We start from the raw sequence: 13958 nt of genomic DNA, 5'->3' as shown, positions 1-13958 counted from the left end.
GTGGTAAACTGTGGTCAATGACATGAGACAAAGTATATATGAACTGCTGTATGGAAAGTGAATTTGCTCTGTAAATTTTCACCCAAATCACAATTAAAAAAAAAAAAAAAATACAAACAAGAAAATAAAAAAGAAAACAATTTTAAAAATGTGGTTCTATAACGAATATTCTAGCAATGCCGGAAACAAGGTATATTCTAAGTAAATGTTCTTAAATTGTGTCAAAATCAGATGAGAAAAAATGTATTTGCTAGATCAAGGGCTTAACCCTGCAACCCTGAAATCATGAACATGTACAAGATGTAAAAGTGCTTATTTGATCTTCAGTTACAGGACGGGCTTATCACTTACCTTCAATAAGATACTAATAGCGCAAGCCATGCCTACAGCACCTGTTCCAATTATGGTGATCTTACGTTGAGAGGTCTTATCTTCTGCAATTAGATTCTCTAAAAGCTGGTCCTTTACAGTTGACATTTTGAGAACCTGGTGAGGATAATGCAATTTTAGTGAATTCAAGGCTTTAACTTAAATACTCTCACAGCTAGCAAGGTACTAACCACACTGATGATATAAGGAACTACTTCTTGCGTTTGCAGAAAGTTAGGCAAGGGTTAGGGAAAACCAAAGATAAAATTTCCTGTTCAAGGGGCGTGGGCAGTAGGGCAAGGGCCATTGTATCAGTAGTAGGGGTTGGTCACCAACAAGCTTTTTGAATTCCTTCCCCCAGTCACCATTTTTACCCCAGTACCAAACGCTCACAAATGGTTTGCTTAATGCAGAGACAGCCGACAGTGTAATGCACTGCCTTTAAGGAAGGCAGAAAAGTGATGCCAGAAATAATCAGTAACAGCAGTTGAACTGCGAAGCCCGGCAACCGTTACACTTTCCAGACCGCCACACACGCACACACACCTTTACGCACGGCTGTCCTTCGTCAGTACGCAAGCCCCACCTCTGGCGCAGGCGCATTGGTAAGCTCTTCGTATCTTTCGGTCAGTGCGGACTGTTGTAATATTGGTATCCTTTACGATAATAGTTCTAGGCCAGTCTATGAGAATATTGGACTGTTGATTTCATTTCCTTCAATTGGCCTGAGACTGATTTTAGAACTCAGGCTTCTGTGTTAACATCACCACTTCCATACTGCTGAGGGGCCAGGCTTGAGGCTGCTGGGAATCAATGCACCTGGGCACTTCTCTGTTCAGACAACAGCCCCAGCTTAGGGGAGAGCCTTAGGGGATCGCTTCCAGATTATTCTGAAGCGACAGTGGTTGGGGTCGTGAACACCTGTCCTTTACCAACCTTGTTGGAGAGGGCATACTGAAGGAACCAGGGCCCTCAGGATGAGAAAGAATTCAAGGATGGGTTTGGGAATGACCCATCTTGAATTTGAGGATGCACTTAACATTTCCTTGCTCATGCATTTATTAGCAGTTTTTTGTTGCTTTTAATTATTAAGTTCTGTAAATTATGGGCTGAGTCCTGAAATAGTTGAAATTAGAATCTCGTGAGAGAACAGCTCAGTAGTAGTGAAAAGGTAAGGCCAAGTCTAATTTTCTGAGTGCTTTTAATTTGCACAAAGAATGAGAGTGGCATAGTATTTGGCATTTGCATTGAATCCCTTCCAAATCCTAAAGGGTAGTCCTATGATAAGCCTGTTGTTGTTGTTGTTTGCCGTCAAGTCGGCCCCGACTCATAGCGACCCCTCCTTGGGTTTCCGAGGCAGTATCACTACGGAAGTAGGATTGCCCAACCTTCCTTACGAGATGATAAGCCTATGTGTGTTTTTTCTGTAGTTCAGGTCATGATGCAGCAACCCTGCAACCTTTGATGGTTTCCTAGTAAAACAATTTTTACCACAGCCTAAAAGGCCTTGAAGATCTGGGCCTTTTACTCCTCCAACCTCATCTCAAGCCACTTTGTTCTCAGCACACTCCCCTCTAACTAGCCTTTGGACAGCTTTTCTCTGGCTCAAACTTTTTTGTTTCCTGTATCTGGAAGAGTCCCTTGGTCATGCAAATAATTAATGAGCTCAGCTGCTAACCCAAATGTTGGAGGTTCACATATACCCAGAGATGTCTTGCAAGAAAGGACTGGTGATCTACTTCCACAAAATCAGCCACTGAAAACTCTCTGGACACAGTTCGACTCTGACATGTGGGGTCACCATGAGTCCAAATCAGCTCAGTGGCAACTAGTAGAGGAAATTAACCTCTAGAAATAAGGTTTTCAGGCCTAGGTCACAGTCATGGTTATAGAAATGTCATGAGGGTGTCTGGTAAGGACTACTGCAACTATTTGGCTTAACATTGTTAAGTATCATTGTGTTACAGGTTTCCAGAGGGTAAAGTTCACTGCTATGTTCAATTGGCAAAAAAATGTGTTTTTCACATTCACATATATACAGTGTTCTCTACATGGATTGTAAGGTATCATACCAATAATATAATGAATAAACAGCAGCTTTGTGACTTTATATCTTAATGTAATAAATTAATAAGAGTTGTCACTGTTCATGGTTTATTTGGTGTTTTAGTTGGTTTGACAGTTGCAGCATTGTTTATATGTAGATCTTTTTACATTACATGACAATGTACACTACTCTGATAAATACAGTACACAAAATAAGATCCTTTAGAACAACTGTGCACAAAACATGCAATATTGGATTTATACATTGGATCCCAGGATGTGATTAATTGGGGATAAAAACATTGGGCGAGCCATGTTGGGTGAAGGAATCAGAAGTTATACAACATACAGTAAACACATTCTTCTGGTTTGAAGGGAAGCTGCAGCATGTGCAACATTGGCAGTGCTATCTCAGAGGGGGTGGAACTATTATTGTACACTAACCAGTAAGTATTATTATCCACCATCAGGATATAGCTGTAGGGTTTTATGTACCAATTCCTGTGTCTAACTTTAGGAAATTGATGTTTTTTCTAAGTCATAATTTTACACAGACCAGATAAAAAGGACAACATACACAACCCCCAACTAAAATCCTTTTGTAACCTAAACAGTGAAGTGTTACAACAGAAGACTAAAACTGCAGCTCTTTTTGGATCCCCCAAAGTGTATCTGCACTCTTCTTCAAATGGGCCTCTTCCTCAGGAGTCAGAGTCACTTTCACAACGTCTGAGATTCCATTCTGTCCCAAGACGCAAGGAACACTAAGGAAGACGTCATCTTTAATTCCATAGAGACCCTGAGGGCAAAATGAGAATTATTTTACATTTTGTTTGCATTGTGGGGTCTCCCAAGATTTTCATTCTAATATGAAGCTTATTTAATATAACTTGGTTAGTAGACACTCCTTTCCAGATTTTCAGTTATGATGTAATGAGCAGTATAAAAGAAAGTCATAAACTAGCAGAAAGGTTTCCATTCTAAAAGAAAATCTGAGCTATTATTCACAATACATTCCAGTTTTTATTGCATAACCCTTTAATAACTTGAGTGTAAATTTTTTCCCCAGAAGGAAAAAAAAAACTTAATCTTTTATATTTTTCCATCCACCTCATCGTAATTGAATGAGGATGCTTTCTTAGTCAACAAGTTATCAAATATCTTTGTGTTACTCAACACTAACCCTAAACCTCAACCATGTCTTTCCAAAGAAGGAAAGTGTGGGTGCATGAATTAATTTCACTACATCAATAGTTTAAATCAATAGTTGAGGACCTGTATTAATCTAACTGCTTTCTCAGAAGAACCCCTAAAAAAACAAATACAAAAAATAGCAGCATACAAATACAAGAAATAATATATCACTATATAAACCCCAAACCAAACCCTCTGCCATCAAGTTGATTCTGATTCATAGTGACCTGGTAAGAAAAAGTAGAACTGCCTCATATGTTTCTAAGGCTGTCAAATCTTTATGGAAGCAGACCGTCACATCTTAATCCTGTGGAACCACTGGTGGGTTCACACCATCCATCTTTTGGATGGCAGATGAGCACTTTGACCACTGCATCACTAGGGCTCCAGCATTATCACTACATCATAATATGTCGTACCTTAATCATGGTGGAGATTGGATGTACCCGCCTAAGATTCTTCATGATACTTTCTGCCAAATCTGCTACAGATAGTCCAATGGCCCAAGAGGTATAGCCTTTCAGTTTGATCACCTCATAAGCACTGTAGGATACAGAAGGGCAGGGTGAAAGAGAAGGGCAGGAAAAAGTAGGGAGGGAGAAACAAAGAAAAACAAAGCATTCACTGAACATACCATAAATAGTATCATCAACAACTGACGCATAACCTAAGTGTAACCCTTGCACAGATGTACCAGGATATATGTGTAAGGATGTTCAGAACAGTACTGTTCATAATAGCAAAAACCTGGCAACAGCCTGTTGTTGTTGTTGTTATGTGCCGTCGAGTCAGCCCTGACTCATAGCGACCCCTCCTTGGGTTTCCGAGGCAGTATCACTACGGAAGTAGGATTGCCCAACCTTCCTTCCGAGGAGTGGCTGGTGGGTTTGAACCGCCAGCCTTCTGGTTAGCAGTCAAGTGCCTTAGCCACTATGCTACCAGAGCTCCCTCCAATAGGGGAATGGACAAATTGTGGTATATCCTCAAAATGGAGTATTATACAGCTGTCAAAACAAATGAACTATTAACTATATGCAACAAGAAGGGTGATTCTTAGAAATGTAATTTTTTTCTATGTTCATAAATTTTAGTAACGTTTTTAAGTTTAATATATTGATGAGAATCTCCAAAACAATGATGAATGATGATACCAAGCATCTTGGTTTTCTTTAATTTAATAATACTTCTAACATTTCCTCATTAACTATAAAGTGTGGTATTTTTGTAATTTACACCTTTCTTGAATTGAAACATAAGCAGACTGATAATTCTGACCAGACAAGCACATAGGTAGTTGACAGGTATTATCAGTGTTCTTGTTATTGTGTTGGGTGGTAGACCCACACACACAGGTTTCATTACTTAAAAAATTAATTAAATACAAAGAGGAGTGCCTTGCACAGACCAATCAACCAAGAATTATAACTATTCAGTTCTATAGCTCTGAGGTCCAACCATCAGCACATGGTTTACAGTAAGTAAATAATTATACCAAGTTGAAACCTCTATCTTAACAATATCTGACAGTTATGAATTATTCACATTTTTACTTCCATGACTTAAAACTTTATAATAATCTCAATAAACAAGAAGCTAGCCATGTTTCTATTCTTAAAAGTCCGTAATAGGAACTTAAATGCTGTCAAAGTAAGACTGGCTCTCAAATAGGGTGGATTTAGTTCATTTTATCTCAGTAGTTTACAAGCACAGACTATAAATGGAAAATTATGACAAAGTGCTAGACCGTAGCATTAATACCCCCCCCAAAAAAAACCACCCAAACTCACTGCTGTCGAGTCAATTTGACTCACAGTGACCCCTCCTTGGGTTTCTGAGGTGGCATCTCTATGGAGGTAGATAGACCAATCTTCCTTCCAAGGAGTGGCTGGTGGGTTTGAACCGCCAGCCTTCTGGTTAGCTATTAAATGCCTTAGGCACTATGCCACCAGAGCTCCCAATAGATGTCTTTAATTCTTAATACCTTTACTTCTATTTTCATATATGATCTTTAACAAAGCTTAAGAAAACACATGCTCTCTAATATTAAAAACTTTAATCTTATAAATAATGATAATAAATTTTAATCCAACATGTCAAATTATGAGATCTATTACCTGTCAACCACCTGTTTGTGAACCGCTTTCCACTGCTCCTTATCTGCATCAGTACCTAATTCAGGGTGCAGATTTTTCAGGGAGACACCAGCAACATTCATTCCACTCCATACAGGCACTAAAAGAAATAGCACACTTATTTCCATATATCAGCAGACTAGTAATTCTGCCTTCCCCCGTCCCCTTTTTAATTTCTGGTCCATTTCTCAAATTCTCTTTTCTTATTGGGGAGGCTTACCCTTTTTGGTAGACGGTCAAGACTTCCTATGTTCAAATCCCTAAAGTTTTCACATTTAGATTTTCCTTTGTTTAGATTATATAAATCTAAGAATTCTCACTACATCTCTTAAACTGTTTTCTTAGCCCTAATGGATGTTTGTTGTTGTTGTTATGTGCCCTTGAGGTGGACCTGAGTTGGACCGACTCCTAGTGACCCCTCCTTGGGTTTCTGTGGCAGTATCACTACAGAAGTAGGTTGCCCAACCTTCCTTCCAAGGCGTGGCTGGTGGGTTTGAACCGCCAGCCTTCTGGTTAACAATTAAATGCCTTAGGCACTATGCTACTCAGCTTTCTACCCTACTATCTACTTACCTACTTTCTAGGCTACTATCACCTTTCAGTTGTGATAGGTAACAGAATTTTCTCTATAGATTATATGCACTTCATTTGTATCAGCTAGCCTTTTCAGGGCCAAGCAGTTCAAGTCAAATATAAACAGTTTTAACATTCAACTGAGGTTATCCTAAGAACTTATTCAACATGTTCATGGTAAAATGTAAAAGAAATTATCATTCCCCATCTCCTCTCCCATAAAATATCATACAAAATATTTAAAATCTTAATAATCTGTAGCATATACCAAAATATCGATTTCTGTAAACTATTTACCCTGAGGATTAAATATTTGATTTAGGCTCTGATAAAATAATAAAACTTCTATCAATAACCTACACAGTGTAACTTCCACTTACCACTAGAGTCTCCGTGCTCCCCAAGGATCCACCCATGACAGCTTAATGGGTGAACTCCCAGCCTCTCCCCCATTAGGTAACGGAACCGTGCTGAATCCAGATTGCAACCACTTCCAATGACACGGTTTTTGGGAAAGCCACTTATCTTCCAAGCCACATAGGTAAGGATATCCACTATAAGAAAATATTTAGGCAGAAACAGGAAGTGACCCATTAGACTGGCTACAAGATATATGGCTCTGTTGATTTTTTTAAAATTGTGATTTAGGTAAAGGTTTACAGAGCAAATTCATCTTCCACTCAACAGTTCATACAATTTTGTTTGATGATAATAATGCAATCCCCATAACAGCTCTCTTCCCACTTTGTCCCTGTGGTTAGCTTTTCCCTGTGTCCTTCTTTCCTATGCATTCCTGCCTTCTATCTTCCTGCACAAATGCTACCCTTCTGATCTGTTATGAATCTTAATATTGATCATGACTTACCAATATTTATGTCAATTTTTAAACCACTATACTATGTATAATATACAAAATCCATTAAGTATTTCAGAATTGTAATTTTGTGAAGATAAACTGCATCAATTAAGAGAATACCACATTACTCATACACTCATACTCATAAACTCGTCCTTTATCCAAGATCTTCTTAGCCAAATAACTAACTTTAAGTTCCAATTATGGGCAAAGGGATTGTATCCCCTTTATGTTTTTAAATAACTACTTTACAAAAATACACAATAAACTGACTCTCAGGAGGGACATAAAAATATGAATAAAATGTGCTTATATAAACATAACATGTATTATCAGTTTTACTCCAGCAATTTAAGTCTCACCTGGATTAGACACAACAAGCAACTTGCAGTTTGGACTGTATTTTACAACATTAGGAATGATGAATTTAAAGATGTTCACGTTACGCTGGACCAAATTAAGACGGCTTTCTCCCTCTTGCTGACGTGCTCCAGCTGTAATAATAACCAGCTTGGAATTTGCAGTTACATTATAGTCTAGAGAAAAAAGAAGCAAGGACCAGATGAAGGCCTTTAAGCAAACTCTTTACCTAACAAAAATCTGTTTCATAAGTTTCTTGTGTGGATAGTTTTATCACTGTTCTAAGTGGCAGATTAGTATCCCCACTGCCCCTCACATTGGTCTGTTGCAGTTTTATCGTTTGTTGTTAAATACCATCAAGTCAGTCATTGTGGCCCCTTAAATGGAGGAAGAGTATGTCAATATCCTCCTTGCCCTCTAGTTTTAAGTCATGCTGTGAGTTTATATACCTATAATTTGCGTTGGGGGGTGCTGAGAGGAATCAAATTTGATTATCATATTAATTCCTATATAGCCCCATAGTTTTTGGTACCTGAGCAAAATGTTCACTCTTCCAGACTCATCTCTACTTAACTGTGTAAATACTGCTTTATCAGCTCAGGCACAGACTTTTTTTTTTTAAAAAAAAAAAAAAAGAGGAGCCTCTTTACTTAACAAGCATGTCTTGTTTCTAGATATACCCTGTGGCATAGGTTAGCTAACCAAGGATGACAATGATGAAGGGAGTCACCTATCTGATAACAGGTCTATGATTTTCAAGTATCAAAACAAATCCCATTATGGAGGCTGGATGAATCCCAGAAACTATTGCCCTGAAATTATCTTTAAACCAAAAATATTCCCTGAAATCTTAAAATAGTTTACCTTATCTAGTAAAAAATGTCTGCCTTGAGCATTATGCTTTTAAGAGCTATCTATATGGAATCAAACTGACAACAGCAAACCTAAAGATTAGACAGGAGTTAATGTTAATGATACAGGAACAACTCAGAAAAGCAGGGTGAGAACGGCTGCACAATGCAATGAATGTAATCAATGTCACTAAATTGTACATGCAGAAACTGTGGAATTGGTACGTTTTGCTGTGTCTTTTCAATTACAACAGCAAAATAAATACAATTTAGAAATTAAAAACAAAAACCAGACCCTATTTGGGCCTGTTTCCAGGTTTCCTGGCTTTTAAGTGTGAAAAATTCAAGCCAAGTATATCTGCTAAATGGGCTCACTGGCCCTACTCTCAACCTTGAGTTATTGTGTAAAAGGAAATAGAGGCTAAGTATATTTAGTTTCAGTATGTGAAGCAATGTGGTTAAATATGGACTTAAGTTTGGAGCTTTCCTAGTTACATTCCAATTCAGATGCTTTCCACATCATGGACAAATTGGATTTACATTGAAAACCACTTAAAGGATATCAAAACTTTGACAGCCAAATTATTCCAAGGCTCTCCTACCCTATCCTACACAGGCTGAGTTACAAACAAGATTCATTCCTATGAGTATCTTAAGTCAAATTTGTGGGTTAAGTTGGGACAGGTGTGTATTGTTTTTATTTAGCCTAACTTTAGTGCTGGTGGTGTAGTCCCTAAGGCATCTGACTGCTAACCAGAAGGCTGGCGGTTCAAACCCACCAGCCACTCCTCAGAAGGAAGATCAGGGAATCTACTTCTATAGACATACTGCCTTGGAAACCCAAGGAGAGGTCACTATAAGTCGGGACCATCTCGATGGCAGTGAGATAGTGCAAGAAAAGGCTCCAGCCTTTTCCATTGATTTAAAAGGTGCACGTGCAATAAGTGAAGGTGACTGAAGAATTCTGTTGTGGTAGGGGTTAGCTCAGCTGTTTCAAAGTGAGGGAAAATTTATATAACATTAATGGGCAAATTTGAGTTGCCCATAGTTTGTAACCTAAGGACTTTCTATATAAAAAAGAACATCTTTAAAGAAGGTGGTATTTCAAGCCTGATGAAGAATGAAGTCTAGCAGAGAGTATAAAATAATCTTGATGAAATCAACCTTTGCCAGAGACAATTTTTGGTGTTCTAAGGAAAAGGCTGCCGTGTTGGAGATCCATCATCTCTCCCTTCAGTTTGTCTTCCATGACATCAATGAGAGCGAGTTCATCAGCCAAGTCCTAAAAGACATAATTTTCAGTTAAATGGGAAATTGGTACTTTCAGATTTTAGAGGGGCATGGAAAATTTATTTTTGGCATAGCAGAGGTCTGATGCTTCATTATCATCAGGATATATATCAACGTAGAGGCAGGCCCCTATTTAAAAGGTGGACTCACTGATGACCCAGACATCGAAAGCAGCACTGACCCTTACTCCATTGGAGCAACCTCTGCAGAAGCTCCACCACCACTGCTGTGGAAGCTGAGCACTGAATTGGCAGTAGTTAGAATAACTTCTAATTATGTTACATTGCTCTATTTCTCTCAAACTCACTTTTATACATTGATTTTAGGTTCCTGTGCCTAAGGCACTTGACTGCTAACCTGAAGGTTGGTGGTTCAAACCCATCAGCCACTCCTCAGAAGGAAGATTGGGCAATCTACTTCCATAAACAATCCCGCAGTTGAACCCATGTAAGTTCATTAAGTGTATCTCAGTCCAGGAGCACCTACAATAGCTTTAATACAAATGAGATGTGGACTGTCATCACGAAGAGATTATATAGCTGCGTATCTACCCCCAAATCATTTACAAAATGAGTGGTCTGGCAGTTACTCTTCTTATCTCACTTGAGTCAGAAGTCACTGCAGAAAAAGACCACAGGCAGTTCATAGGTATGAGGAGAAGAACTTAAAAAAGCAAAATAGATGCCTTCCATGTGTGATCCAGTGGGTAAGAAGAGTTGCTGTATGATGTGGCTTCTCCTAAAGACCCATACAGAGCAGCAACCTGTGGTGTTACAAGACCTCTCTGCATAGCTCCTTTCTACCTTCAGTCCCTGCTCACTTCAATCTACTTCTGTTTAGACTCAATCATTTCACTCTTTTTGTTGTTTTTAGGTGCTATACAGTTGGTTCTGACTTATAGCGAGCCTATGTACAACAGAACACAACACTGCCTGGTCCTTGCCATCTGAATCACTGCTATGTTTGAGCCCATTATAAGGAACTCCAAATCTGAACTTAAGACAGTTCAATACTGTAACTTGTACCTCTCTTTCTTTTTGAAATAAACTAGGTGAATACTGTAAAAACTATTCTTCGTTTACAAATTCCCCATTTAGCTTCATAATTGGTTAAAAAAATTGCTCTCCAAAGAGTGGCAATGAGGGTCCAGGGTAGGAGAAAATTTAAGATTTCCCACATTCAGTATGATTCTAATTTTAATGTATGTATGTCATTTTCAATTCAAAAATTATTTTTAAAGAGTTCTTGCTCCTTTAAAAGCATAGGTTCTCCCTTTTCATCTGTAGGCAATTCATGCATATTAATACAGCACAATAAATTCAAGGAACTGGGCCTCTTAACAGTTAGAGGTGGGCACTAAGTGGTGCCCATAAGTGGAGGCAATCAGGAACTGTTATGTTCTCTTTTACACTTTTTAATGCAGATACCTTTTTGTACAGCACCATGTTTCAAAACTTAGTTTCACATACAGTTTTTGGAATAGGTAAAGGAACCCAAATATTTTTATATTCAATATGATGATGCAATTCTTGGTGGTGGGGTGAGCTGGGGAGAAGAATCAAGGATCTTTGGCTTCCAGACTGATGGGCTCTCACTTACCTTCATTAAGATACTGATGGCACAGGCCATGCCAACAGCACCAACCCCAACAACTGTAATCTTATTCTGGGGGATGTGTTCTTCCTTTAAAAGATTCTGAATCAGCTGATCCTTTAGAGTTGCCATTTTGGTTTTGGAAGAGGAAGGAACCTATAGGGTGGAAAACATGGAGTATCGCTGAACCTTCTTTAATGGTTCATTAACCCATTGCTGCGCTGGAAAAAAATGTTATTTTCCATTAAAATTCATAAGAGATGATTTAAAAAGGAAGGGAAAAATAAAACCTAAAGGTGCTCAAAGAAGAGTTAAAAGGTTTAATACTAGGGTCTGGCCAGGATCGTAGTGAAGAACCTCACCTTGGCGTGGAAAAATAATAACGACGTTTGGGTGTAAGTATAACCTTCTGAAGACTTACTCATCTTGGTTTATTAACCCCAGGTGGGGCTGGGCTATCCTCAGACAAGCTCACTTTTAACTGCCCTTCCCGATCCACTCCAACCACCAAGCTCCTTATGTAAGGACGAAAAGACACGTGCACAAAATGGCCATTAACTGCCACCAAAGTATATCCTAGATACAACGAATTCTGCGCCTGCGTGTTCACTTCCTCCTCCCCTGCCCCGCCCAGTAAGGGTAAAGGAGGGGCGGAGATCAGACCAACTGAACACTCGGCTGGAAACCGCGGGTTCTACACCTGGCCGGGTTCTAGCAGGATAGCGGCTGGGCGGAAATTTGCGCGCATGCGCATTTCTGAGAGCTGAGGCGGGAGCGTGAAGTCCTACTTGCCATTGATAGGTGGGCACTGGGAGGCGCCTGCAAGCGGAGGCAATCAGGAACTATCCAGCCCTCTGGGTCACAGGAAACAAGATAGTAGTCAGACTTTAGACTTAACTAGTGGGCCAGAGCAGACGTGAGCAACGTGAAACCCGGCTGACTGCTTCCCTGGCCTGGCGCGCGGCCAGAGCCACGCTTTAAATCTCAATACCAGAACAGGGGGCCTATTAACCAACCGGGAGGGAGGCGCCTCGTGTGGTTTCTGCTGTGCTCCCTGTTGCAAAGTCATAAGTCCCGGAATGGGGAAATTTTGTCAGTACAGGAAGTGCAGAAAGAACTGCAGAGGGCCTGAGGCCTAGACTTTAATAGCTACTTGGTGGAGCCCTAGATTACCAGAGCCGGGATGAGGGGCTTTGACTCTACTAATCCAACTCTGCACTGAATTCACTGGAAGGACTATCACACGTTGCATCCAGAAAGCACTACATCTAGTCTTGACACCGTCCCAAAGGGCAAAAATATCCCAAAGGACCTCCGGGCAGGCAGCCCAGAGTCGCCAAGCCAGAATCGGGTCTCTCCTTACAAATCACTGCTATTTCTAGACAGTCCTTTAAGGTTTCCACAGCCTGGCAGGGGCAAGGGAGGCGTTGTTTGGCAGAAATCTGCTGGCTTCACCAAAGCCTCAGCCCTGGCCTTCAGCTCCCGTCTCAATTTAGACACCGAAGTGTGCGCGTGGCGTGGCATGGCGTGGCGTTGCACAGGGGGGAGATGGGGGGGATCCAGTGGGGAGAGCCCTGCAGAACAATGGTCTACTCTACAACTCCACCACCTACGCAATTTGACTTTAGATATGCCTTAACCCTCTCTGAGCTTCAGGGCTCCTCATGTCAAAAGAGGGGATAATCCTGGATGAATCTACTAAAGGCTGTCTTAGATGCCAGTAAGGTGGAATCCTGCTTGCTTCACTTTTGCATGCACCGCGCCTACCACAGCGCACAATACACCCGCAGCTGCTTAATAAATGTTACCTGTGCAAAGAGCGCCCTATTATAATTTGCAGGCAACAGGCGCCCCCATGGGGCGCACCACTCGAGCGTGCCAGGGGAAAAATGGGACCCACGCGGCGCTCAGAGACTTTCTGGCTTCCACGAACCCGCCTCGAACGTGCTGAGGCTTTTTCGACTTCACCGGGTCCCGTTCTGCCCACTTGATTTTCCCACCCTTTAGAACTCTCAAAGGAACTCTGCCAACTCGTCCATCCGCATGCACAAGGGCTTCCAACCCAGAGTAAGTGCGGCCACACCTTCGGTTCTACGGCCGGCCAACCACCTCGGTCCCCGCTTAGGGTAAAAACGGAGCACAGCCATCTCCGAGCCCACGCATGGCGTGCGCCACCGCCCAGGTCTTCGGACTCTGCGTCTGGGAAGCGGCGCCTACAACCCAAAGAGCAGGGACTCCTCGGGCATAGGCGCCCAAGAGAATCCGCGCTCGTCCCGCTAGCCGAACCGAAGGCAGCTCACTCTCCCGCCCCCTCCGGCGCAGTGCGCACCAGTCCCCACCATACCGGACCGTACCCGGACTGCACGTCGGCGGCGGGCGGCGACGAAACCCTGAATCTGCAGCAGCAGCTCCCGGACTCGCAGCCGGGCGCAGGAGGGGCCTTAAATGGCACCACGAGACTGACGTCAGGGGGGAGCCAGGCGGACGTGCAGGAACCCACGTGTGAGTTGGGCTGGGGGCGGGCGTCGAGCCGGGCGGGGCAGTAGAGAGGCGCCGGCGGCGCGCGCAGCCGACGGTGGACACTGACTGACCGACCTGCGTTGGTCTGGGCGTCTAAGCTGCTGCTCAGAGCAACACTACCCTCCCGCAAGTGCAGAAACCCCAGCCAAAATCCGGCTGACCCTCAGTTTCCCC

General features: G+C 41.6%; 2 protein-coding genes across 2 annotated transcripts in view; both read right to left on the bottom strand.

Annotated features, from left to right (window-relative positions):
* The window catches only part of LOC103209795 (L-lactate dehydrogenase C chain), a 69572-nt gene extending 69095 nt beyond the window's left edge, over positions 1-477 (bottom strand). Inside the window, exon 1 of the mRNA XM_007955694.2 lies at positions 352-477. Within this exon, the coding sequence (XP_007953885.1) occupies positions 352-477 (126 nt within the window). The remainder of the gene's footprint in view (positions 1-351) is intronic.
* A 2572-nt stretch (positions 478-3049) lies between these two features.
* On the bottom strand, positions 3050-11689 carry LOC103209777 (L-lactate dehydrogenase A chain). Its single transcript, XM_007955677.2, has 8 exons — positions 11627-11689; positions 11271-11420; positions 9546-9663; positions 7533-7706; positions 6695-6868; positions 5724-5841; positions 4029-4152; positions 3050-3214 (listed from the first exon to the last, which is right to left on the bottom strand). The coding sequence occupies exons 1-8, from the start codon at positions 11687-11689 to the stop codon at positions 3050-3052; spliced, it is 1086 nt and encodes a 361-aa protein (XP_007953868.1).
* Positions 11690-13958: the final 2269 nt, after the last annotated feature.

Source organism: Orycteropus afer, unplaced genomic scaffold, assembly GCF_000298275.1.
Source record: "Orycteropus afer afer isolate SDZICR_OR568_19922 unplaced genomic scaffold, OryAfe1.0 scaffold00014, whole genome shotgun sequence".
Lineage (NCBI taxonomy): Eukaryota > Metazoa > Chordata > Mammalia > Tubulidentata > Orycteropodidae > Orycteropus > Orycteropus afer.
The sequence above is the reverse complement of the archived record's forward strand: the minus strand, read 5'-3'. Positions and strand labels throughout refer to the sequence as shown.

Bases quoted from the DNA above. Each gene is read 5' to 3' on its own strand.
- LOC103209777 (XM_007955677.2), bottom strand. From the start codon at position 11,689: ATGAGTAAGTCTTCAGAAGGTTATACTTACACCCAAACGTCGTTATTA. The intron at 11,421-11,626 runs GTGAGGTTCTTC...TCCACCCTATAG, and splicing joins TATTATTTTTCCACGCCAAG to GTTCCTTCCTCTTCCAAAAC. The intron at 4,153-5,723 runs GTAATAGATCTC...TGTATCCTACAG, and splicing joins CACAAACAGGTGGTTGACAG to TGCTTATGAGGTGATCAAAC.